Source organism: Gavialis gangeticus, unplaced genomic scaffold, assembly GCF_001723915.1.
Source record: "Gavialis gangeticus isolate Ggan-Ray unplaced genomic scaffold, GavGan_comp1, whole genome shotgun sequence".
NCBI lineage: Eukaryota > Metazoa > Chordata > Crocodylia > Gavialidae > Gavialis > Gavialis gangeticus.
In genome coordinates, this window is record NW_017729024.1 from 7431684 (window position 1) to 7458037 (window position 26354).

Below are 26354 nucleotides of genomic sequence, written 5' to 3' on the forward strand. Positions count from 1 at the left end.
AGGGCTCAGGAGCTGACAGCGGGCTTAGGTTGCTAGAGGGTTCCAGGCAAGTAAGCTCCGCCTGGCAGGGGGTTCTGAGGGGGCAGCCTCAAGCTGGCAGAGAGCTCTGGGCAGGCAGGCTCAGGCTGAAAGGGAGTTCCAGGGGGCAGGGACAGCCTGTCAGGTGACTCTGGGGGCAGGCTGGCAAGGGCCACTGTCCTGGGAACCTGTGGCCAGCACACCATAGACACTCCCCACCCTCCCCACTGGCAGCAGCAGACAGGGCACTGTGTCCACAAGGTACTCCTCCTCCACCCCCCACAATAGGGCGTCTGGACACCCCAGGCCCACCCCAAGAACACGCACACTTACAGGTAGTCTGCAACAAACACTAAACTTTATTTTCCTTCACCACACAACAGACCTCCCTCCCTCCCCAACAAAAGACTCCCTCTTTCCCTCCTTCCCCAGCAATATGCCCCTCCCTAACCCCAATGTGCACCAACAATAAAGGGCCTGTTTCCCATGTAACTATGTACAATGTGCTTTCTGAACTGTAAGGGGGGGAACAGTAGGGTGGAAACACCTATGGCATGGATCTCAGGTACAGGTGCCCAGACCCCAGGCTTTAGTGGCACCACTGTAGGTGCAGATGCTGTGGTGAGGTTGGCAGGCTCAGGGCTCACCCAGGGGTGAGGGCAGGCACTGTTCATTACAGGCTGGGGTCAGCAGAGCCAAGCTGCAGCCAGCTTTTCCTCAGGGCCAGGCAAGTGATGGCTGGCAGCCCAGGTGAAGGACAAGGCTGCTGGGAGACCCAGCTTAGGAGCAAGGACCAGGGGCCCTGGCCACTGCAGCCAGCACTGAACCTTATCCCAAGCTCACTGTGGGGTGTGGCGCTGGGCTGCGGGCAGCTGCCAGGGGACAGGCACAGCTGGGGCTGGGCTGCAAGTGGCTGTCAGGGGCCAGGTGGGTCCAGGGCCAAGGACTGGATGCCAGGTGGTACAAAGGTGCCTGCCAGGGCCAGGATGGCATCCAGCACCCAGTGGTCCTCCTCTATTGCCTTCACTGCCTCAGCCACCATGGTGGCCTGCCGCTCCTGGGCCTTGAGCATTCTCTCAAGGAAGGAGATGTATCTTTCCTCGAAGATGAGGAGCCTCTTCTGAAGGCACAGTCCTGCTGGTCCCTTTTCCACTCCCGCTTCATGCCAGGTCCCGGGCTCAGCAGGACTGCAAATCTGCAAGCCGCTCCTCTGCCACTGTGACCAGATGGTCCAGCAGGAGGATGCACTCCTGTGTGCACCATGGGATGAGGTGGTGCCTATGAAGGGCACCAGCTGATGGTGGCAGTGATCTCACAGGTGCATCCCTGCCAGTGGCTGATGCTTCTTCCCCATGTGCAGCTGCTGGACCTGCAGAGCAAGGACAAAGATGCTCTTTCTGAGAGTTTGCAACATTTCAGAGATAACAGGCACTGTACCAAGAGGCTGTGTGCCATCCAGCCTCAGATCAAGGGTCATGTGCACACAGATGCCCAAGGACTATGGTAAACTGGCCAGGTGGGTGCTGCCACAGACTGCCGCTGGCTGAGCCCTCCCTGCTTCCTCCATGGGGGCATGAAGGATGCTTGCTGCCTGCAGCAGGCAGCCTACCTTCTCCATTCCCTACCCAGGCTAAGACAGGGCTAGCTCCTGCTGGCAGCTGCCATAGCAGCTCTGGACCAGCTCCCCCCTTTCTCCTCTCCACAGGCCAGGCAATTTTCTCCTATGCTACCAAGCCTGCAGTGTCCAATGTCAGGGGGTGATGGGCTCCTGCCTGTCTGGGAAGGGAGCTGGTGACACCCCCCCACTCTCTCCCCAGCAGCCCTCTCTGGAGACGCATCCTGAGCCAGGGCTCATGACACACATGGCCTGCACCCCAAGCATGCCCCTGCAGAGAGTCCGCCAGGCATGCCACGAGCTGTGTGAATGCACCGAAGGGATCCTAACCCACTAGGCCCTTCTGTTGCTAATTGCCATGGTGCCCTGGGCATGCCTGAGAACCTGGAGCAGGGCCCTCAGTTTTGATGGCATCCCAGGAAAGCCTGTGCTTCCCTGAAATGTGGACCACCCTTGGAGGGCATCTCTGCCTATTTTACAAGTACCTGACCTCCGTGGCTGAGGAGAATATCACCACTGCCATCGATTACAGGCCCATGGCTGCCTAGCTGGGAGGCCATTGGCCGCTCAAAGTTCTGAACTGCCTCCTGCCTCCCTGTATGTTGGAGTGGGAAAGTCAGGAGGGCAGGAGGGAGCTCAGCCAGGCCGTGTTAGGAGGAGAAGGAGCAGGGAGGAAAGGGGAAAGGGGGACACGATCCCCCGCTGCAGGGCCCCTGGCTCCAGGCTTACAGCCTGGGGGCAGGCAGGTGAGCTGTCATGGGTACAAGTGGCTGCAGCACCCCTTTACCCTCCCCCCCGCCCTCCTCCCCATGTGGGGCTTACCAGACACGTGTGGCAGGTTGTCCTGGTGGTCTGACTCTGTCCCTGGTGGCAACGAGGTGGTCTGACTGCCAGCAGTGTCCCGGGGCGTGGCAGCACGGCGCCTGGCCTCCTGGGCAGTGGCCCCCTACAGGGAGGAGCTGGAGCTGCTTGTCACAGGGGCAATCCCCAGCCTGGCCTCCCCACTTGGGGTGCGTGACCAGAGATGGTGGGGCAGGTGTCAGCCCAGGCTGCCTGCACTGCCAGCTGAGGGTGAGGGCTGGGTCCTGCCACTGGTTCCCTGAGGGACCCTTCCTCAGAAAGTCTTTGTCAGTACTGGCCCACAGAGCTGGTTTTGGCAGCCCATTTCTGCTGTAGTCCACATGGCAGCCCTCAAAGCTAGGATGCGGTCCAGCTGCCCCATGAAGGCCATGGTCCCGCAGGCAGCCCTGGACAGCTGGTTCTGGTCCGTGACATGGACCACTAGGCCTGAAGGGCCTTGATCTTGATGCAGCACAACCACCCAGACTGCTCACAGCTGTGCCCCTACGTGTAGACCGCCATGGCCTCATAGATGTGGGTGTTTGCCCAGGTGTCCCAGCCAAGCTCCACTGCATGTCTGCCTCACCCCAGACCACTATAAGGTTGCCAGTCTCTTTCTCTGTCCAGTTGGGGACCCAGGCTGACGGCTCTGACATCAGGGATGCTTGCCATCCCAGGTGCTGTCTGAGGACTCAGGCAGAGATTCTGGGTTTTGTTGGGGCTTGCCACATGCCTGCAGCAGAAGGGTATGGTGCCTAGGGGCCAGGCAGCTGGAGGCACAAGCCCCAGAGGTCAGGCCAGGGCTCTGGAAGCCATCCTGGGCCAACTACAGAGAAATGTGCCAGCCACATGGCTCTGCCCCAGGCAGGAGGCTATACCCCTTCCTGGTGTGGCTGACCAGGAGTGAATTTGGTCAGCATCTACATGTGCTCTACTGCATAGTAGCTACTGTACAGTTAATCTAGTACCTTGTATCTACAGGTACTAGCTAACCGGGCAGTAGACTAATTTACTGCACAGTAAATGTCACGCACATGCAGACAGTGATACTTTATTGTACAGTAGATTAGTCTACTCCGCAGTACAAGTGTCTTCATGCAGACATGCCTTGTGACTAGTATCATTAGGTCATGTCACTCACAGCCATTTCCATCTTCATTAATAAGCTGCAGCCTCTGGAGACCAGATGGCTTAGACGCACTGTTTCCAATTGTTACAAACTGGGTGCATCTACACAAGACACTGACTGCATGGTAGCCTGATACTACTGTGCAGTAGCATTCTGTGGCAAAGCTGTGATGCAATGCTACTGTACAGTAGTAGTAGGCTGCTGTGCAACAGCTTCTCAAAAAAGGTGTTAGCTGGCAATACTGTGCAGTAACTCAGGTTACTGCACATTTATTTAGTACTTGTTTATACAAGTACTAAATGAATATGCAGTAACCACTGTGCAGTAATATCTCATGTAGACGCGGTCACTGTGAACTACTTAAGCCAAAATGAAGCACTGCATATTGCAACAGAGGGTCTCAGTGGGCCACAAGTCTACATTAATTATGAGAGTGGCTGTCATCTGCTCCATTTTATTATGTGAAGATGTTGGCCTTTGGCAAATTACCTTCTGGCGAATTACTATACAGTCCTCAGACGAAAATGGTTTGGGGACCCTTGACACAGAGTGTGCAGTAGTATGAATACACAGATTCAGGTATATGGAAACATTTATTTGAATTCCTGTGAAACCGCAGTGATCTCTCTTCCCATTACTTCCCAGATAGCTAGACCAATGGGAATTTTAAAAAGAAGCAGAAAAACCTTCAAAAAACAGACAGACAGACAAAAACAATACTAGCAACTGTAGAAGTAGTGGCCATGCAAGGGCTAAAGAGGAAGTTTTTCTCAAAAAGAAGTGCTTTTTCTTTGGAGCCAAAGGTCATAGCCATTCTTCTCACACTCTAGTCCTGCTTCTATGGAAATGAGTGAGAATTCAATACGTGAAGCAACTTACCAACACAGTTCCTTCCAGAAGGATCAGGTTCATAGCCACTGTTACAATTACAACGGTAGCTACCACGTAGGTTTTCACAAATTCCATTGGAGCAAATATCAGGGTCCAATGCACATTCATTAATATCTATATTAATACAAAACAGAATATTGTAGCTATTCCATGTATTCAGAGCTATGACAAGCCTAAGGAGTGGGTGGACACACAAAAATACCATTAACTCAAAACACAAAGTCTGTCAGTAGGTTTAGGGCCTATGTAAGAACTTATGATTCTTGAGTGAAATACTTTGAAAATACGGGTACATGACTGACATATATACTAATATGTTGATCCTAAAGCATTTAAGAGGCTTACAACAGATTTAATCCAAGGCTTTAGAATTATAGCAATCAATTGAAATCCAAGTGTCTCAAACACATAAGACATGATAAAAAGGATTGTGTTATAATCCTATTGGAAAATTCCACTCCTCTGGCTGTATCTCATGTAAAGATGTCAGAATTTTCCAACATCTTCATGAGAGACTGGAATATCTTGGAAAATGTCATGCTATACCTTCTATATCCTACCTCCCTTTAGTACACATTCTTTCTAAAGCAGAAGGCATGCTCAGCCCTCTTAAGGTTTTTTTTTTTGTGGTAAAGTAGAGAGAGAAGGCTCAGCTACTTCTCAACTCTGCTAATATCCTCAGGGAGCATGCTCCCTGGGCTAAACTCATTGCTCAAGAACTGAATGATGGGAATGGGGTTTGGTGACTGTCACTGCAGTGAGGTTAAGATACTGTGATTAAGATAAAGAGTTAAGCATGATTTTGCATAGAGACTATCTAGGAGATCGGTGTGTTTGTGTGAGGAGTGAACAAGCAGAATAACATAACACTGGGCCATTTTATGTTCCAACTAAGGATCAATTTTCTTCTGCTTTAAGGAATGGTTAAGTAAATGAGCAGAATTTCTCAGCATAAGCAGTAGCAGGAGTCCCTGGCAGCAGGATCCTGCTGTGAGAGATCCATAGCAAGTGCCACCATTTCCTAAAGGCACCCCAAGAGGATTTTAATTTATATTTGATCCCTGGATAACATTACAATTTTGGTCAAATACCTGGTGAAGACTGGAGAATACAATTTGCCTTACTTCCCTAATAAGTGGTTAAGCTTCTATATATCGAGCAGAGACCATAACCTCCAAACAGAGCTTCATGCAAATTCCCATTGTCTGGAACTGTCAGCATTGTAGACCACCATTATTTCTCTTGTGAGAGTAACAGCCTCTCCAAAAGAAACCAGTAGATCTTGTATATTCAATGAACTGACAGCTCAGAGTTTACAAACTTGGCTTGTACATTATCTGTAGATTTTGCAAGGCACTAAAATGAGCCCATAAAAAGATAAAGAGTAGGATTAGGCACTTACAGTGCTGTACAGCAATGACCTTTTCCTTTATAGTTTAATGGTGCTTTTAAATGCTTACTATGTTATGGCTGAAAGTACATTCCTAAGTTCTCATCCTGTTCCCACTGAAATAGATGGGAGTTTTCCATTGATTTGGATTGGAACAATTGCACTGACCACACAGGAAGAAAGACAAAATGAAAGGGATGTGGTTTAATTGGGCTGCAACTTTATTAACTCATCTGGGAACGCTCTGGCAGAAAATCATAACAGTGTGTGTCGTCATTCCTTCTTCAGTTGCTTCCACTTACTTAAGGGCTGCCATCAGCCCTCCCAGCTCTCCAAACCTGGTCCAGCCTCTCAAGTGAAGGCAATGTAGGCCAAACAAAGGAGTTTTTCCTTCACTGTACCAAATATTCAGGGCTTCTAACTTCTGTTGCTCAGCTTCTATATGGGAATCCCTTCCCTCAACTTCACTTCCGGCTTTGATTTATCAGGGAAGATAGCCTGCCCACCCCAACTTGTGGAATGAGTACTGGCACTGGACTCATCACTAAAGGTGACACAAATTAACGCTGTCTCAAAAAGAAGGAGAAAGATCTGTTTTGGAGGGATCTGATTGTATTCATCCTTCCCACTGTAGGATGAATGAACCTTTGAAGGCTAGACAAAACCCTCTTACCTTCAAAGTTTCATGGAGAACATTCTGGACCTTCTTTAGAACCCCTTTTATTTAAGTCATATACTTAAAAAAGAAAATCTGAAATCTCACCTCGCCCATCCACAGTAATGCCTACTCCACTGCTACACAGACCATGGAATTCAGCTGTTTGAAGGAAACAAAAGATGTTCCAAAATAAAGAACGTTAGGGCTCTTATTATCCTATCTTCTTTGTCCTAAAACAAACCAACTTAAATCTTCAGAAAGAATGTTCCCATGATCTTATCTAATAAAATTAAATATCTATACATGAATGAAATAACAAGTAACATGAAATAAATAATTTGTGAATAATAATCCCTGTGTACAGTTTTGCCATGTTATCACGTATTTTTATGAGATACTATTTTCAGAGACAACCTGTACAATTTCTAGTCCTTTTCACATTATAATTATGAAATAATTTATTAATCTACTTTGAATAACACTTTTCTGTCTGTGCAAGCCATGCGATCAGAGGAAACATGCAACTTTACCCGAGTTCTTGGCAGGACATGGGTGACAAGGTTCTCCAAAGCCATAGTCTGGATTGGCACAGCAACATTCAGATTTTGTCACAGCCCCAGGGAAAGGACGGACACAAACCCCCTTTTTAATTCCTCCATAGCATGTGCTACGCATATGAGTGTCTAAAAAGGTCAAACAGAGAAGCAACTGTGACTGCATGTGACACAAATCAGTACCCTCTCAAAAAGTAGTAAAGCCTATAATCTTACTCAGTGAACGACTGCTGTGTTCTGGAAGAGGATGACTCCTCAGATGTTATTGAGAGCCCAGGGCATGTAGAGCAAACTTTGGGTCTAAAAACCTGTCTGTATTATATTTTCAAGTGTCCATTCCCCTTTATAGTACACGTTCATTCTATCGAAACCTGCTACTTAGGGGCTAACTGCATGCTTATTTATGTTTAATAATACAGTAATTTACTCTGTGTATAGTCCCACAAGAGTCAGTGACAGTGCTCATGGAGGAAAAATATATATGTATTCAATGTACAGGTAATGGGTGGCAGAATGTGGTCATCTGACTGTAAGTTCTTTAATTTTATTTTCCTGGGACGTGCCTAACCCACCTGTGAGCATGATTAAAAACAGACAGTCCTATGTAATGTGTTAGCTTTCAGATTAACAATATTTTCCTGAGGCCCAGATTGTCTGAATATTATCCAACTCATTCACCACAAAAAGCTGGATAGAAGTCTTATTGAGATGGTTATGTCTAAAAGAAATTTTTGCTGTGCCATATTTGAAATGACCTACATTACTGCATGTCTGGAATAATTACAACATCTTTTCTGTAAAACTGAATTTCCCAAATGAATCATGATTTTGCCTCATAATTTTGTGTCATCTCAAGGGAATTTCCAGCTGAAATTGTAACGATTTATGGTAGTTCTTAAAGCAGTATGACATGCTCATATATAAAACAGCAGAGGCATAGAAGGGCACGTGGCAGTGTCGGCTGCCACTGTGCTGATCTGGGTGCCACAAACAGCCCCCGCTGCAGTGGCAGCCATTTTTGCATCCTCCCAACAAAGGCAGCACTAAGGGCTGCTGCCCTGATCAACCCTCCCCTCGACCCGCCATCAGTACACTACTGTAAAATACTATGTAGAATTGTCCTTACAACCTGTAAAGCCCTAAGCTGTTGGAATTGTGGAAACAGATGATAAAGAGAGCACAGAAAACCAAGCACCAAACTGCTTCCTACTGCTGTCTCCTAGACAGAGGGTACAATCAGCTCCACTCAGCCACCGAATGCTACTGGATGATTCAGTGGTTCTGCTGCTGTGTAATAATACTGTGAAATAACTAAGGGTGAAGTTACATGTTATACTTAGACCATACTGTCGCAGTGCACTGAAGTGCTTGCTCCTAGAGAGAAGAACAGGTGTGGGTTGCTGGGGCAACCACAGAGGTCAGCTGACCGGAAGGGGGCAGGGCCTGGCCTATATAAACATCTTAGGCTGAGGCTTCTGGCAGCTGTGAAAGATAGAGCTCTGCGGGAGCAGGCAGAGATGAGAAGCCTGATGACCTGACCAGATTATGGGCGAGAATACCAGGCAGAGGAACCCCTGGCAGGGATGGTAATGTTGATGAGCCGGAGGCTTAGGGCTTATGTTTTAGCCAGGAGGCTTGGGTTTTGTGTTACAGCCGATTGGCTTATGGTTTTGGTTATTGTTACACCGGAGCACTGGGTGAGGCTGTAGGGGTTGGAGGAGGCCTCATAGGAGCTCCCCAGTAGCGCAGGGGTTCCTGGTGCCAGAGAGGGCACAGCAGTCTGGATCTAGGGCCAGGTAAGGCCGAGGCTGCCTGAGCCGGATAGGGATCACAGACCCAAGAAGGGAGTCTGGGGGCCAGGCATGGCTAAGGCCACCTGAGCCCCAACTGCAAGGAGCACCAGTGTGGGCACCGGCAAGAAGCCCGGGGGGTGCTTGTGTTACGCCCAGGGAGGGCGATCATACAGAGATGAGCCCAGGGAGGGCGATCATACAGAGACAAGCCCCAGGGAGGGCGCACACAGGAGTAGAAGCCCCAGGGAGGTCGAGCGCGAGAGAAGCCCCGGAGAGGGCGAGAGTATTATGTTGAGCCCCAGGGAGGGCGCATGAGAGTAGAAGCCCCGGAGAGGGCGAGCGTACGGGGAGAGGCCCGGAGAGGGCTGCTAAGAGAAGACGATAGACGCAACAACCTCCGGTACACCTGAGAGGCTTGGGGCGTGGTATTAGGGGTGGTAGGAGCCACGCATAGCCCATAAGACTGGCTGCAACAAAGATCGAGCTATACAGAGCAGGGACCAGGATAAATAAGAACACCGTGCCCAAGGGGACAAAAAGGCAGCCTCCCTTATTATATATTTGATCATCAAAGACGTGGTGGGTGAGATACCGAGGGTGCTTGATAGACAACTTGGCACGGTAGGGGGCGCCAGGAGAGATCACGGCCACTCCTGGGCCCCGCCCTGTGACACATACTAAATCTATGGGATATTAAACAGTTATGAGCAGTTGCACATAAATGGTTAATAACATTCCTTGCCTGCACAGCTCTTACTGGTGAGTAGGAACGTGTCTACAAGCTCTGGCACCTGGACTCTATCCTTGCTTTGGGTAGGGGACTGGGAGCAGTGCATCCTAGATATGGTGACCATCTGTCCTATGTTTCCCAGGACAGTTACAGATTTTAGAGGCCAGTCCAAGGGCACAGATTAAAATGAGCATCCCAGATGTGGGGAGCAGTCTAGTGGAGAAAGGAAAAAACACAGTGCCCCAGGAAGGCAGCTGGGCAGGTTTCCTGTCACAATAGATTACAGAAGGTTGAGCTTTTGTTATGTTCCTTAGTTGATTATTCTTTTAAGACTCGAGAAATTCCTAAGAAAAAGGTTAGTTTAACATAAACTGAACTGGACAAATCATTTTCACTGCCTGGAACTATCTAGAACTGCACATGCCTTTTTACAGCTTTTTCTCCTCTAATTTTTATGACAACATGATTTTCAGACTTTTCTGAAGTAAAAATAATGAATTTAAGTTCACCTCTCTCAGAGGTTGTCCATAAACCCAGTATTTTTCATTATGTGAAGCTAAAATTTATATATGTTAACGTTAAGTTAGTAAGAGTTCAGTTTTTGCCTAAGCTTTTTATCATCTAACTTTGAGTTTACTGGGCAGCACAACTGCACGCTACATAATACAGTGAGTTCAAATTTGAGTCCACATAAAATAATTATTCTTTAGGTTGCATTTGTTGAATATCTCCTGATGGGAGTTTCTCTTATTTCACCTGGCCTTCATAGCACAAAAGGAATGTGCAATGAGAGCAGGGACAAGAGTAAGAGACAAAAGAATATCAAAAAGAAAACATCCTCTTGACTAAAGTGATTTTCTTGTCTAGTGATTTGAGATGGGTAATTAGCAGTGGAAAGGGGGCTAAAATGTGTAAGTGAAGCCATCCACCCTGAATAGATGCATACAAGTAAAGAAATAGAAGATCATATGACCAAAGGACCCCAACACAGCTCCTTTATCAGTGGTGTGGGAGAAAAAATCCACTAAGAAACATTTTAATTCTACAGCTAACACTGACATTAACTATTAAATTCTCATTACTTCCCATTAAGGAAGTTTCACTTACCTACACAAACACGACCATCAACACCAACAGCCAGGCCAGGTGGACATTCACATCGAAATGATCCTTCAGTATTAATACAATGACCATTCATACAAATCCCTGATGTCTGGCATTCATCAATATCTGCTCAGAGGAAGACATAACTCAGTAACTCATTACCATTTTCAAGTAGTTTAACGTCATTAATCTAAAGTAAGTAGACTTCAATTTAATTTACACATTGCTCCTTGGCAGTATGATAGCACAGGGATTATTAGTATTGCCTTGTTTTGTTTCCACGTTGGGACTAAACTATAGTTTTCCACACTGGGTGCATCTACATGTGCAATTAGGGCGAAGAAATAAACTTAAGCTGCTCCACCCCAGCTCAACGTGCTGCAGTGGAGCTGGCTGGGGCATGACAGTGGTACAGTGTGGGGCTAGCTGGCAGGCAACACCTGCACTGTAGCACCCTTGTGCAACAGTCAGCCCTGGTCAAGGTCTACACATGCATTTTGGCATACTAAATGACTCTGCCGTAGGATATTACTCGTCTCAGACAGTACTATCCTACAGTGCAGTTAATTAATTTACTGCACCCTAATACAGGCGCACATGTAGGCTGTGATGTTTTACTGTTGAGCTAATTAGTCGACTCCACAGTAAAGCACATGTGTAGATGCACTCACTGTGGCCACAATGGGCTTAATGTGAAAGGCCTCAGCCAAAAGGCTTAATGTGAAAGGCCTAATATGAAAGGCCTCAGCCAAAAGGCACATGCCTAAAATCAAATTTTCAGGAATATAAACTGAGTCTAGAGGCAACTCAAGACTATATATTTAGCACATTAATGGCAGATGTCCCCCTTTTTTTCTGTGAGCTATTTTACAGTAATACAGCAGTCTAAAAAATGAAGTTAGGTGCTGGACAGATGTGCAAATTGGTATACTACAGCAGCAGCATAGTAGCAGGCACCCAGAGCATGACAACTTCTAGTTGCCACTGCTATTATAATTGTGATCACTAACACGTGGCTGCCAGCAGCAGCCCCCTTTCTCACTCCCCCCCAAGAAGCTGGCGCCTGTGGCAATTACTCCATTCAACCCACCCTAGTTACACCACTGCACTTCAGCACCACGCAGCTCCCCCCGGAGTGCTTCAAAATGGCTATGAAAGCATGAAGTGGCCTTCTGGCTGGAGAGGAGGACTCCCTGCATGCCTCAGCTTCCACAAGTTCCCAAGGGCAGCCAAGTGCTTAGGAGAGCTGTCTGCACCCCTTCCGCACATACCGTGGGAATCTCAAAAACTGGTGAGACTTTTGATCTGCTACTCTCTCAAATCTGACAGTTTATTCATGATACTTAAGAAGCAGTGAAAGGGAGTCTGCTCCCCGAATGAACTAGCACTTTGTAATTTATCTTACATGACACATGAGTTAAATCAAAGCTAGGTAACCTCTGCTCATTAATCTCATATATTAGTTCAAGCAGCGGAGCTCTAGTATTTTTCTTTTCCCTTCTTTTCCTCATGCTCAGCAAGTTCACTAGTAATTTGTATTTCAGAAACGTGAGAAAGAGTTGGAATTTCTCTTCCTCCTCATTCCAGAACTTGATTTAAATTCCAAGATTTCTCTTGCATTTTTTTAATTTGCAGACACTGTATGTCTGTACAACTAGGGAGAAAAGCAGGTTTACTTTATTTTCATCTATGTGAACAGCTCCAAAATAACCTTCGAACATAAACAACAAATTGTATGCTTATTAAAGGGAAGGAGATTCACAGAAGAGGTCCAATATTAATATAGAAAAAATGTTTTTAAATAAACTTGACCCATTAAATCATTTTGTACTAGAAAACACGCCCAATCCAGCACCCAGTAAAGTCAACAAAAACCTCTTGTTGGTTTCAGTAGGAAACAAATTGGTCTTCATTATTAAAATGTTTAAGGTTATCTTTTAAATAACTTCACCAAAGAAGCTTGTACTTAGCACAATGTAGTAATGTTGATGTTTTAAGAAATGTTACGTAATTAAGAAAAAAAACACAAATGAAAAATTTACATTTGAATGTTACTTAAATTATCAATATTTGAAGCACTGCACCCTCATAACTATTTCTTGCAGTGTGCACAGATTGCATTACAGCTACAATGATTTTCCATAGCTTTCAAAATCTAACTTGTCATCTAGCTACTGTAACTGTAAGTGGTTCAATAACTTCCTTCTAGAATTCCAATGAGTATTTTTAGGCAGCTTCATCACCTATTGTATCAAATTAGTAAGATACTGAAGATTATTAATTCCATGTGATAAAAAGATTTGCCATTCTTATATGGTTCACTAGATAGGAAAAGATGGTTTCAATAAGATTGTCTTAATGTGTTCTCACAGTCATACATACCAGTACAATAACGCCCATTTGGAGCTAAAACAAACCCTGGTTTGCAGATGCATTTGAAGCTACCATCCTCATTTATACACATCCCATTTAAACACATGTTTGTAGTAGTGCATTCATCATGGTCTGCAGAAACAGAACAGAGAAAATTACTTATATTCCTACATCCTTGAGGAATTAACTTCTGGATCTCACCAGGTAAGTGTTGCTTAGTGCAAATAAAGTAAACTCTCTATGACTACATGGCAGAGAATTTCTTCCTCCCCAGTTTCAACTCTACAAGTAAAATTTGCAAAAACTGTCCGAAAAGTCTGCAGACTACACATAGAAACAGCAATCACCTTCAGCAGAGTGAAAAATGTCATTTGCCTATGGGTTTTCAACCTTTTTTAACAAGTGTGTCCCTTCTCTCTCAAAGTTTCAGCTCATGTACCCCTTTATATTTTTTTCTTGTTTTTAAGGAGCGGGAGGGCAGATCAAGGCCCCTGCAGTGAGGGAGGGAGCAGAGGTGGGACTGGGGCTGAACTGAGGCAGAGCACAGGATGGAGCCGCAAGAGGCTCGGTCGGGAGTGGCGCAAAGGGGGGGCAGCTCCCGCTGCTGCACACGCCCCAGGAAGGCATGGGGCGGTGTATGCCCCCAGATCTGCACACGGGATAGGGTGGTGCAGGGCAGGCTGACCCAGGGGTCGGGGAGGGAGTGGGGCTGCGGCAGGGGCAGGGGATGCCCAGCCAGGGCAGTGCGAGGGACTGAGCTGCATGGGGGCAGCTCCCGCTGTTATGTGCACCCCCAGGAGTGCATGGGGGGGGGCATGTGCCCCGGATCTGCACGTGGGGTAAGGGCAGGCTGCTGCTGTGAGCTGGGGCCTGTGCTGGGTTCTTCCCAGCTGGGGGCTGGTCCAGGCTGTGCTTGGGGCGGGTAGCTGCAGTGGCGCTGGGAGTGTTGGGGGAACTACAGCAAATGCTGGAGTGGCTGAAGCCCTTCCTGTAGCCCCCTCCCAGTGCCACCACTACCCACCCCAAGCACAGACCTCCCGGCCCTGCCCCTGCCAGCAAGAGTTCAGTGTAGCCCCGGCCCCAGCCCACAGCATCAGCCCACTCCACCCCACACATATCTGGGGGCATATATCTCCCATGCCTCCCAAGGTGTGTGCAGCAGCAGGAGTCACCCCTCACGTGGCTCAGTCCAGTGCCCTGACCTGACTGGGCAGCCCCTGCCTTAACCCACACTCCCTCCACCACAGCTGGGGCCTCAATCTCCCCCCCACAGGACCTTTCCCTCACAACACACTTACCAGCTGGACCCAGCTGCTCTCCTGGCTGCCTGTGTACTGTGCTGCAGCTGTATGCATGCACAAGGCATTTATCAGCCACATTAGTTCTGTATACCCCCTAGGACCTTTTTAAGTACCCCTAGGGGTACACGTACCCCTGGTTGACAACCACTAGCCTAGAATATTTCAGCAGAGTATATCCTCAGGTAAATGCTGCCTCCTCCTCTTTTAGGAGGAAGCAGAATGACAATTAGCCATCCTGAGGAATTCAGTGTGGTGCAGCTACACTTCTAAGATATTTTTCTTAGAAGTTTCTCATGACACTTCATAATCAAAATTAAAATGCTGTTCTTTAACACCACAGAGGGAGAAGACACATCCTACGGAGACTGGATGGGACATGCCATTTCCCTGAAACAATTAACCACCTGTGGACTGCATCAGTGGTAAATGTTCTGTTTTGTACCATCAAAGGGGAGGGCACATCATACACGATATAATAGTCCATCAATATAAGGACATATCAAAAAAGCAAAACCTTACCTAATGCATTTAAGCAGGAAGGTAGTGTAAGAGTGATGCTGAAGCCATGATGCTCCAGAAATTGTGAGGGGCAAAGATTTCTTAGGGTGATATCTTTTATTGGACCAACTATGTAGTTGGGATAAAGTTTATTACTCTAATGAAATCCTTGCCTTTAAGCAGGAAGAATAAATATGTTTAATGTTTTCTTCAGTTATTAAAATATAAATAAATATAACATTTTTTCATCTAAGTACATTTAATATTAAATGTTTTATTATTTATATTAAAACAATAGCTGATACAAACACATGGCAAGCCACAGCCCTTGCAGCAAAGCTTTTACAGCCTAAATGTATAAAACTAACACCTACAAAGACATAGACTCTTCAGGGGCCAAAATGTGACAAAAGGGGAACATCTACACAAGGAGCTTAATGCACAGAAGACTAATTCTACTGCACATTAGCATGGCTAGCAAAAACCATGCTAATGTGCTAATGCGCAGCAGACTTAATTTAATGCAAATTAATGCCACAAAAAGCTTTTGTTTGTGCCAATGCGCAGTAGCGTTGATTATGATGCACTAAGTTTAGAACCTGTTATTATAGGTACTAAACTTAATGTGCCATAATTATGGTACATTCATGAATAGGTAAACATGCCCAAGGTGCAATGTAGGGAGTAGGGCAAGAGTAAGAACAGCTTTAACTTTATTTAAACTGCACAAATGACAGCAGTCACAATGGGGGGGGGAGGGTTGTAGCTATGATCATTCAGAAAATATATACGAGGCAACTTTTTTTGTGATATCTTTTATTAAACATTTATTGTCACTTATTGTCACAATTGCAATATGTTTACTTAGGAAACTACATGGGTTAGTCTCACAACACCCTTCCTGAGGTAAACCCCAAACCATTTAAAAGGCATCTGAAGAATGTGGGATTGTGGTTTTGACAATCTCGCCATCTTCTACATCAGCCACACCAATGACAGCAGGCTATGGGTGGTGAAATGCAGTTGTGCACTGGCCAACTCATGGAGAGAATGTAGTTTTTGAAGCACCATTCTGCAGCGTCTTGGGAATAGGGAAGCTTTATGTACTGTCTACTTGACCCCAGTGAGGCTATCCCTCACATCAGAAGTTACTTTGAGAAACCTGAACTTGAAACATCAGGAATATTGTGTTAAGGGCAATTTCTAGAAATGTGAAAGCAGAGACTGTTCAAAAACAAAGAAGAGTTTTCCTTACCGACACAGTTTTTTCCATCTGTAGTTAGTTCAAAGCCAGCATTGCAAATACACTGGAAGCTGCCATCAGTATTGACACACCGGCCATTTTTACAAAGAACACCATTTTGGATGCATTCATCAATATCTAAGTGAGAAATGCGATCAGATGATTTACTAGTCAATGGATTAAGAGTGGCAAAGTAATAGATATTGTTTTAAAAGACCCTGTCAGAAAATATTTCCTAGAAACTTTCTGAAGGTGGTAAAAATTCATTCTCTTGAACTAATTATCATACTTTCAGCCTGTTATTGTCATAAACTTTTATTGTGTTAATAAAGCCTATGAATAATATCATTTTATAATTAGAGTCAATAATTTCCCTACACTTAAAGAATCTATTAATCTAAATACCGCCTTTCTTTCTGTGGATTCTTCAATGTGAACCAGCTAGACAAGTAACTAAGATATTGGAAGGAAAGGATAAATGACAAAGGGAAAAAATAAATCATTATATTTTTTTCTATAGAAAAAATGCAAGGGTAACCCAGACTTAAAACTTTAATTAAAGGCAATTACATCAGTGTCATAATTTACTGAAAAGACTTTCCTGGTAATTGCTTGCTAAACTCCAAGAGAATCTGACATAGCAGGTCAGGCATAACATCTTACACCATGTGCAAGTACATTTTCTTACCAATGCAAGCTTGCTTGGTAGGAGTTCTTTGGAAACCTGCATGACATTTGCAATAATAGGATCCAGGTGTGTTGACACAATCTCCATTAGTACATGGGTTTGATGTGCACTCATCAACATCTGTTGGCAGCAGAGGAGATGCCCATTAGAGACTTCACACTATTATATATTCAGCAATTCTTCTTTCAGGTATACCATTTCATGATTGAAGAAACAGCCAAATGCTTAAGCTTGAAACCTACGTTCATTACAAAATTATTTCCCCAAACACACAAACCTATACTAAGTGTAATCATGAAACTGCATTTTCAAAAAACAAAGGAATACAGATAACATGTTTTTTGAAAGAAGGAAAAAAAAAAGCTTTGAGGACTTTGAGACAAGGGATCTGACCATTAGTTAACAGAAGTGAAAAATCCTTTGTTTAGCTTTGTATTCACTTATTAAATAGAACAATCACCTGTTCTCTTTCTTCAGAATAATCAGAATCTACAAAATGAATCTACAGGGCAACAAGCAAGTTGTAAACACTTAAAAGCAGAGCTTACCACAGAGCCTATAAAACAAAATTCAGATTATAGCTTTAAAACAATGACTGTATTGTTAAAGTTTCAAGCGGAGGTTTTGTGGAAGTGTCAGATGCCTTACTATGCAGTAACACTGTATGTGTGGGCTAACTTGGGACTAACTTTAGTCCCAAGTCAGTCCACACACACCGTTAATGCTCTTTAACACCTGCATGTGTAGATGCCAGCCTATTCCCGCTTACTGTGCAGTAGCTTACTGCACAGTAAATTTCAGTGGGTATAAATGCACATACAGACATGCCTTATGTGTGCTTAACTTCTGTTTTGTTATGGGTATAGACCAGTTCAAATCACTTACACCAGTAAAAGTGTAATGTAGGTACTTTGTCCTATGTGGCCAGAGACCAACTGGCTACTTTATGGGGCCAGAAGCAACCTGAAACGTAGCTTGCTTTTCTTTCCACAGATTTTCAAACTTTTTTTCATTTAAGGTCTGATTTAAAAGTTCAGTTCAATTCAGTTCTTTATACTTGGGAAGTAACTCGCTGGCCTGAGAAATGCAGTCCACAATCATGGTTCTTCAATTCCACTTCGTGACTGCATGTGCTACTAGATTTCCACAATATGAAAATACAAATGGCCTGAGACTGGAAAATAGCAAACACTTGTTTTGCTATTAGATATATTACAAGTAATATCCCTCATATAATGGGATATACAGGTGAATGAAGTAATTTTTACAAACAATACAAATAATGTTTAAACGTATTTCTTACAGCTTTTGAGATATTCAGTATGACACTGTAGCAAGCTGATCTATAAGAGAACTAGGATTCAGTGAAGGTTCTCTGGTAAAGAGTGAAGCAAATAAAAAGAAAAAAATAAAAGAATCAAACAGCTCTTCTCATCCAAAAGCTATTTAGTTCTTTAAGAAACACTCACAGTTGAATGTGCAGTTCATAACATCACTTCAATAAAGCCAAAAGTATGAAGCAAAAATGAAGAAAAGAGAAATTGAAAGAGTTAAAACGAATGCAGAAACAGTATTTATTTTTTAGCGTGGCTACTTGTATATGTTCATAAAGCCATTTGTTATCCTTTAACAGAATTTTATGTATTTATATTAGCTCCATACTCCCAAGCAGCTCGACAATTCTTGGCCACAGAATATATTTTATTTTCATGAACAGCAGACCAATCCTCTGGATATTTTGGCTGCATGCTCAGTCAGTATGGCGTGCCCAAAAGGGCTGTACATAATTTCTTCAGAACAAAGCCAATCAAGTAGATCTACTGATAGTGTATCAAACTCTAAATCATATTTTCTCAGGAATGTTTTGTCTAACATCCTAATCCCAAAGACTTCTACTATATATTTTTCTTGCCTAAGTATTAGAGAACAGACAGAATTTATAAATAATAAACCCTATACTTCTCTAACTTGTTAAGGTTTCCAGTAGAGCAAAGTGATAATTATGTTCTAGAATACAGTTCTAGGTAAATTCTTAGCTGCTTAACCATCAAGAAAAGAAATCTATTCTGCTACGGGCTCTCATTGGAAATGAATTTATGAACTCTAAAGGAGGAATGTGATGTCCCTCTATATCAAATAACTAATATAGGACTTAGAAAAATGTGTTATAATCCAGGTGTGTCAGAAGATTCACGGTATTGCATGTGAATCTTTGCTTCCACCACATTATTATAGGTTGGTAATAAAAAAGAATAAAGATAAACATATTCCAATAAAAACAGTTGTTAACCTTGACTTTAGATTGCTGGGGTGCATGTCCCATCCAAAGAAAGAGAAGCACTCAATCTATCCATTCCCTTTTTCAGGCTCAACTATTTCCATTTTTCAGTGTTTTACCCATCATAGTTAGCATAAATGTGACTAAAAATGGCATGGAAAGTTCAACTGTTCTATGAAGACTTACTGTGCTAAGTCTGAAAACAAAATTCAAAAGGTTAGAGGACACTGACGCCCTTTTTAAATACAAATCTTGATACAATCACAATATCACACTGCTGCTGGTCCTCCTTAGTATTAGATTTTTTCACCTTTTATCCAAAACCTTTTTTCACAAAAACAGTGGTAATAAGAAAGGGTAGATAGTATACAGGCCTCCTATCACTTCAGGAAGAGGAACTGATGACTTACAAAACAGCTTAGTATTAAAACCCTTAGGACAGCAGTGGTTTATATCTGTCTATCATCACAAAGTGTTTATGGGAAGCAGTGTATAATCCTAGCCTTTTGGTCTGAAAGGATCATTTTGGAATAAGTTACTTTCTTTATTTGCCCTACCCATAAAAATTCTTTAATTATTTCTGAATTAAAATATCCTTTGAGGTTTTCTCTCAGTGGGGAGCCAAAGAGATGTAACAGTCTGCATTGTTCATTTATATATTATTAACCCTACCCCATATGGTGAAATGTGACTGTTCCCAATGCCACAAGCCTGTTCTTTCACTAACCAGAACAGAATCCAAATTGGATTGAAATGAGTCCTTTAGCTTAATTTAATTTAATATATAATATACAGATATTTTATACAGTTAAGTTTCCCAGGGTCAGATTCTGTTCTGATCTGTTACTGATGCTCAACCTTCAAGCCCTAAAAGCCAGGTGAGTGGAGTGGGGCTGGTCTGTTGGCTATAGAACAGCCTCATTCATGCCACATCTGATCTCTCATAGTGCAGTGACTGGACACCCACCAGAGCCAGTCCCACATACTGGCACAACCCTGAGCACAGCAACATATCATCTGACCTGTGGGGCTCCCCATGGGTCCAGAAATTTAACAGCAGGGTAGCATTAATTGCCATGGCTTCCAGAGCTGCAGCAATTAATGCTGTCACTGCTCCCCCACTGCCAAATTTACAGACCTATGGGGAGGCCCCACAGTCCCACAGGTTGAATCTGGTCTGTGGGCCAGAGATTGTGCATCACTGATCTACAACAATTACCACTCACAGCTCACAAGCCAATATGGCACTTCAGATACTGTGATTGTTTCTCTATACTTCAAAGAGAAAATTATAGTGAGATCGCAGAACTCCCCTTGCTAAGTACTAAGTTCTTATAGCAATTGCAATACATGCTGTAAAACAGGGTGGTTCAAAGTACAAATCAGAGGACATGTCTACACTAGACATTTATTGTGCAGTAAAATAATTAGCTGCCTAGTAAAAATATCACATGTCTACACCTCAGTGCTATTAGGCAGCAGTAAACTAATTAACTACACAGGAGGACAGTACTTGTAAACACAAGTGTTATCCTGCTATGGAGTTTTTTTACTTCGCATCAGCACACATGTAGACACTGCCCTGGCTAGCTGAGGCACAAGGGTAACCTCACACTGAAGCACCCTAATGCCCCAGCCAGTACCTTCACAGCACATTGAGCTGGGCTGGAGCAGTCCCAGGATGACAGGCTGATTCCCCAGGCCCCTGCCATCTAGGGCTGCTCTGTCCCAGCTCAACTAGCTATGGTCCTGGATGCACATGTAGAAGGCATGCCTAAGAGCAATAAACTCATGCACATTAATATGCACACGTAGATGCACCCAGTAGATATGAAGCCTCATTTAGTAATGGTAGATATGCAACACCCACAAGAGATAGGGCTGATCCCATAGAAGTTCCTTTTAGCAACCTAATCTTTCTTAATTTTTACTTTCTGATTGTGAGAGAGATTCTGATTATGTACAGGCATTATATTTCCACTGGGAGAATCAACATTCTCCTAGATAGAAACTACAAGCATATAGACATTCATCAAGTCTGTCCCACAGGAAAAATGCCTCCTGAAGGAGAAAGTTCTTCCCCTTTCAAAGAGGAAGATTTCTCCAACAGGAAAGAATACCTGTCACTTAATTCCTCCTGGGGACAAGGAGGGGTTGAGTGGTGGTCTTCCCTGTCTAGGGAAGGCACGGCAGGCACTACCCCTCTGTTCCTCCCCCATCCTGTATACTGGGAGGGAAGGAGCAGCTGCCCACTGCTCCCTGCCTGATCCCCAGACTGAGATCTGCCATCTGAGTAGGGGATGAAGGGGCTTCCCCACTGTTCCCTAGACCAGTGGTCCCCACTCTGAGGAACGAGCAGAGAGCTTTGCCCCACTGCTCTTCCTCCAAACCAGACCAGCCTGGGAGTGCAGCACAAAAAAGTTCTCCCCGCATTTCTCAAGCCGTGCAATCCCAGGTTTAGGGAAGAGACAGGGAACAGAGGTGGCTGTTTCCCTCACCTCTTGGACTGGTCATGCTACACTGCTCCTTCTGCTCTGCTCCTGGAAACCAGAAGTAGAGCAGAGGAGGCTCCTCCCCTGCCTAGAACCTAGTCTGGGGAAGCACAAGGAATCTTTCCCCATTACTCCACTTCCTCCATATTCAGAAACAGTAGAGCACTCACTGCTCCCTACACTTTTCCCCCCCAGACTGGGATCACCCTGGTCTGGTGAATGTATGGAGACCAGGGAAGGAGGGGTGGCTGCAGGCCAAATGCCTGTAAAATCCCTCTCCTGGAAAGATTTCTAGTGACAGAAATTTCTCAGAAACTGATCATATGATTAGATTGTGATGTACATTACAGCCTGAATAAGCCCTTTAATTCTATTTAACTCTGAAATAGCTGTGATTTTAGATTTTTTGTAACTATGAAACTGTGTTTTACTTTTAAGAGTAAGCAAAAAACATTTGTAAATATAGAAATATACATAATATAGCCTATATATAGGAAATGTTTAGGAAGAACTGCACTATGTTTTCAATTGTGCAGGATCAAGTGCTAAATGACTCCCATCCCGCCACCACAAGAGTATGAGAGCAAGAATGTGTTTATATTGTTAGTTGCTATAAGTAGAGTCCTAAGATCCAAAGGCCTACAAATCATGCCTAGATTTAACTTCCACTGGAAGAGAAAGTACTCTTACAAATTTCTCAGCCAAGTGTGGTAAGTGGGAAGTTCCATGAGTCTCCCACTATATACTTCCCTGGACCTTTATTTCTAAATCTTAATGATATCACCAAGGTTGCTCTAAAAGCACCTTGCCAATCAGGGCAATTGCTGTTGGGTACGAGCTTACTATTCAACAAGCAGATGTATATATAACACTCAACTTTGCAATTAAAAGATGTACTCTTTATAGCAATTATGGATCAAAAGCTTGTTTTAAATACTTCAATATTACAGCATCATAAAAAAAATCTGACTACAATTCCTGACCTAAATATATTTTGTTGAAGAGAGGTAAAAAAAGATTTAAAATCTCATGTTTTAAGGATATATGTATGAAAGTGAAAAATATAAAAACAATCAGAATGTGAATATGACGAGGTAAAAATATACACTTACCTATACAATCTCCATTTGCATCCTGCTTATATCCCATGTTGCATTCACACCGATAACTAGAAATGGTTGGTATGCATCGCCCATTTAAGCAAAGGTTGGGGTGATGCTTACAGACATCTATTGTCTGATTGAGTATTGCTGAAAGAGATTACAGAACATGAGACAATTCTGACATACAAATGGAGTTGAGAGGTCATGTTAAGTTATTTTATCAGTTCTATAATAAAATGTGTAAGTTTAGCTATTTTTTCAAGCTTTAAAGAGAAAGTATTTCAAAGAACTATTGATTGATGTGGTTGTGAAGATACTTAAAAAACAACACAAATATATTAGACAAATGGCCTGCATTATGATCCAGCATTTATATCAAAGATCTCATGACAAAGAACCCACTGGGTTTGGATCTATGCCAATTGGGGCCAACATTTTGGCAGTCGTCACGGATTATCCCAGCACCTTCTCCACGTGCCACTCCAATCCCCTTCCTTTGGCTGATCTGCTACTTTGTTTTCTGCTCCCTGCCCAATTTGATACTCCACTTTCTGCTCTGTCTACTGCTGTTCCATGTGTCCCCTTCCTGATCTGCCATATGCCACACACAAAGCCTGCCCATGCTGTTAGGGTAGCTTGTCATAATTTATGCTTTAAAGTTACACCTGTTTATAGAGTGGTGAATTATAGCATCATTTAAAGTTTTCTTTTATACTCAGCCTAAAGTTCTGTATAGCCTCATTATTATCTGAACTTTTCATTTTACTGGTGTTTGCAATATCAACTGGCCTTGTTTCTTGCAAGCAGCTTATAGCCTTGAGTTTGCTCGCATAATGTTTCTTTCTTTTTTCTATCACTGTGACAAGGTTTTCTAACGCAACATAGTAATAGTTTTGTTACTATCCCAAATTAACTGAACTTGGCACTAATCAGCTGAATCAGAGGAATGAAATGATTGGCTATGTTAATGAAAGGTGATAAAGGAGACCAATGGACAATGCTTAAAGAAAGACACCAGAAAAAGGCCAAATTAAGAGGTGAGCTCGTAATGGGGATGTTGAACAAAGGAATATGCTGACAGGATAAAATATGTACAATATGCTAACTTCAGATAGACCAATCTAAAAGCAAGAAGTCATCAAACAAGTCAAGTTAAAGAAAAGCATAAGAGGGGGAAGCAAGAAAGTTGTCGTTGTCATCATCATTGACATCATGAATCCAGCTTTCAACACCTGACTGGATCATCCCAGCCAACAACGCACCCTTCGCTTCAGGAACTGAGCAGCCATCTTTTCTGTGAGGCAAAGTAACATCTGGGATTGGGTGAGATCATTGTACTAAGTGTTTTTTCTCTCTCTGAATTTAGAAAATACTGAGATAATACTTGTTGTATTAGTAAAGTTAGACTGATTTTAGGACACTGAATTGTCTGTGTTCGTATTTATGTTCCATTTAAGGGTTAATTGTGGTTAAACAATCCTTAAGCACTATCTGCAGGTCAGTGGTGAGGACAATGCCACTTGACCCCCCTGACCTAGGAAACCATTATTTTAATATTTAGGGTACAGCTATCCTAATATTTCATCTGTTTTATTGAATATGGCATTCATTCTACAGACACTGTCATGTCCTTAGTAACCTTACGGATCTACATAGTCCTACTAAATATTGTTCATTCTGAGTAGTGAGCCAAGGTAATATTTTTAGAGGAAGTTCCACATTTAAAATAAGGAAAATATATCTAGCAGCTTGTTTTAAAAATACTGGTGGTTGTCTGAAGTAGCTCAGAGGTTTGGAATGCTACATGTAGTGCTGACTGAGATGGACTAACAATAAGAGTGCAAGAAAGACGTTCAAAGGCACAAACTAAAACTACAGTGCAAGCACGGATATTTTCACTTTTTGATTATGTATGTAAAAGCAATATATGACAGGGCAACATAAAGGTTTTATCATTACAAGTTGGTGATGACTGTAATGTTCACATGTGGCAAATATGAGCATAATTACTATCACTAATATGAGCGTAATCACTAACACTATTCTAAGGACATAAAAGCCTTTCAAAAACATTTTCTGGAATGATATTGTGTGTCTTTCTGTAAAGTTTTAATCATCATAAGTCCAATTCTGCAGAGCTGAGGGAGAGAAAAATTAAATCTGATAAATTGAAGACATTTTAAAAATAATTTAAAATAGATTTCAATTATATAAAAAAGAGATAGTGGCTTTAAAATCTGCTATGTCTGATCCTTTAGGAGACTAGGAATTTTCTTTTCCTAATGAAGTGAAACTTTGAGCCCTGCAGAGTTGTAAGTTTACCTGTCAGCTATGAACAAAACAAAGACTTATTTAGAGAAAACTGTGAGAGGCCCAGGAACAAAAATGACTTGGGCAGGTGGAATATTCAGTGGTGGTGCTGGGAACCCACTTTTAGCAGTATAAGCATTTCTCTGGAGTGTTACTTTTTTGTGCGGTAGGTAGCAGAAGCTACTTATAGGTTTGGAATAAATCTTCTGGTACAGAATGGACAGATGCAGTAATGTGGTCCACTATAAGATATTGCCAAACAAATCCAGCTTCCCAAAATTGTGAGAAATAAATATGTTCCACCCCTCTGCCATCTGTTATAAGGATTTTACCTTAACCTACATTTTTGTTTTGCCAAATGCAGAGGGTTACTGGCTATAATACAGTCTTCTGAGGCTAAAACCATCAAGGATACATAACTTATGGGAATATCATTGAACGAGAAACAAATATTATAACTGACATTCCAAGGAATACATAGATAGTGAGAGTGGAAAAAGGACTAATGAGAAAGCTTATCTGTAATCCAAAGCAAGAAAAAAAATAAAACATACCTGTTCTGTAATCTGTTATACTTTCTATAAAGTCAACTCTTTCATAATAGCATGCAAATACCTTATATGCATTAACAAACACAGGAAAACAGACTGGAAGAGACCTGCTGGGCCATGGTCAGGTGTATTTAGATAGATTTTCCATGTTCAAACTAAAATGCAAGAATCACATGAGCAAGCACCAAGGATATTTAATCCTTTATCAAAGACAGAGGGAAATATTAAAAAAAAATTAAGAAACTTACTTAGTCCAGTAATGATTGGGCCATTCCCTGTGGGACTCTGGCCACCAGTTCCTACTCCTGCTCCTCCTATGCCAGGTGAGAAGCCATTGCCACCAGGAATAGGGATGAATCCAGTTCCTCCAGCGCCATAGCCATTCCCATTTCCACCAGGAAGGAATCCATTTCCTCCTATTCCACCAGCTCTGGAACCACCTCCAACTGGAATTCCATCTATGCAAAGTCTGCGGTATTCATCTACCAAAAACACGCACAAAAGACACAGAGTTAATCAAACTTTTATGAAAAATAACATGTAGAGAAATACAGATCTCTGTTTCCTCTGGAAAAAATGAAGTACCAATTCTTCATTTTTTTAAAAATTACTGGGCGTGTCTACATGTCCTGTTAATTCGAAGTGGGCTCTATGGCGCAGTAAAAATACTAGGCTATAAGCCTACTAGGAAGCACATCTATAATCTGCTCCTAAGAGGGAGCATGTCTGCTCCCAATGGGAGTAGTCTGGTACAGGGCTGCTCCCCTGGGTGTTGGCCATGGGAAAGACAGGGAG

General features: G+C 43.2%; 1 protein-coding gene across 4 annotated transcripts in view; it reads right to left on the reverse strand.

Moving 5' to 3' along the window:
* The window catches only part of FBN2 (fibrillin 2), a 262374-nt gene that overhangs the window by 177182 nt on the left and 58838 nt on the right, over positions 1 to 26354 (reverse strand). For 3 of the 4 annotated variants that reach the window (XM_019516864.1, XM_019516865.1, XM_019516862.1), the window contains exons 5-13: positions 25808 to 26041; positions 22708 to 22845; positions 16826 to 16945; positions 16150 to 16275; positions 13105 to 13227; positions 10726 to 10848; positions 7072 to 7224; positions 6647 to 6700; positions 4482 to 4607 (exon numbers count right to left, since the gene is read on the reverse strand). In XM_019516864.1, the coding sequence (XP_019372409.1) occupies positions 4482 to 4607; positions 6647 to 6700; positions 7072 to 7224; positions 10726 to 10848; positions 13105 to 13227; positions 16150 to 16275; positions 16826 to 16945; positions 22708 to 22845; positions 25808 to 26041 (1197 nt within the window). The remainder of the gene's footprint in view (positions 1 to 4481; positions 4608 to 6646; positions 6701 to 7071; positions 7225 to 10725; positions 10849 to 13104; positions 13228 to 16149; positions 16276 to 16825; positions 16946 to 22707; positions 22846 to 25807; positions 26042 to 26354) is intronic. The other variant, XM_019516863.1, reaches the window with a different exon arrangement.